The sequence below is a fragment of the Penaeus monodon genome, chromosome 19 (assembly GCF_015228065.2).
Source record: "Penaeus monodon isolate SGIC_2016 chromosome 19, NSTDA_Pmon_1, whole genome shotgun sequence".
NCBI lineage: Eukaryota > Metazoa > Arthropoda > Malacostraca > Decapoda > Penaeidae > Penaeus > Penaeus monodon.
The window spans coordinates 14018916-14019164 of record NC_051404.1 but is presented as its reverse complement, the minus strand read 5'-3'; the positions used below and the strand labels follow the sequence as shown (position 1 = coordinate 14019164).

Genomic DNA, 249 nt, shown 5'->3' with positions numbered 1-249 from the left:
AAAAAGTGTTCACTCTCAACATTCACACATTTCTCCCGGCATTCACTCACAATGTCCAGCAAATATATGCTATACTGTCGTCAGCAAAGTGTAAGAAGCTGGAAAAGAACGTTGCATTAAGAACAATGTCATACACTCTTGGTACTTCCAAGCAGCAGCGAAAGCACAGTTAGTGTTGCATCGTCGGCCGTGAAAGTGAGAGATCTCTGCAGCTTTTTATCCGTTGTTGAATTTCACAGTCCATGTAAC

At 42.2% G+C, this 249-nt stretch overlaps 1 protein-coding gene across 4 annotated transcripts in view; it reads left to right on the top strand.

Moving 5' to 3' along the window:
* The window catches only part of LOC119585068, a 15302-nt gene that overhangs the window by 3762 nt on the left and 11291 nt on the right, over positions 1 to 249 (top strand). Inside the window, exon 1 of one of the 4 annotated variants that reach the window (XM_037933687.1) lies at positions 26 to 195. The exons of 1 other annotated variant lie outside the window; for it this stretch is intronic. Coding sequence is in view for 1 of the 3 variants with exons in the window: in XM_037933685.1 (XP_037789613.1) it covers positions 243 to 244 (2 nt within the window). In the remaining 2 variants the exon portion in view is untranslated. Of the gene's footprint in view, positions 1 to 25; positions 245 to 249 lie in introns of those variants that run through there. 2 more of the 4 variants (XM_037933688.1, XM_037933685.1) reach the window with 2 other exon arrangements.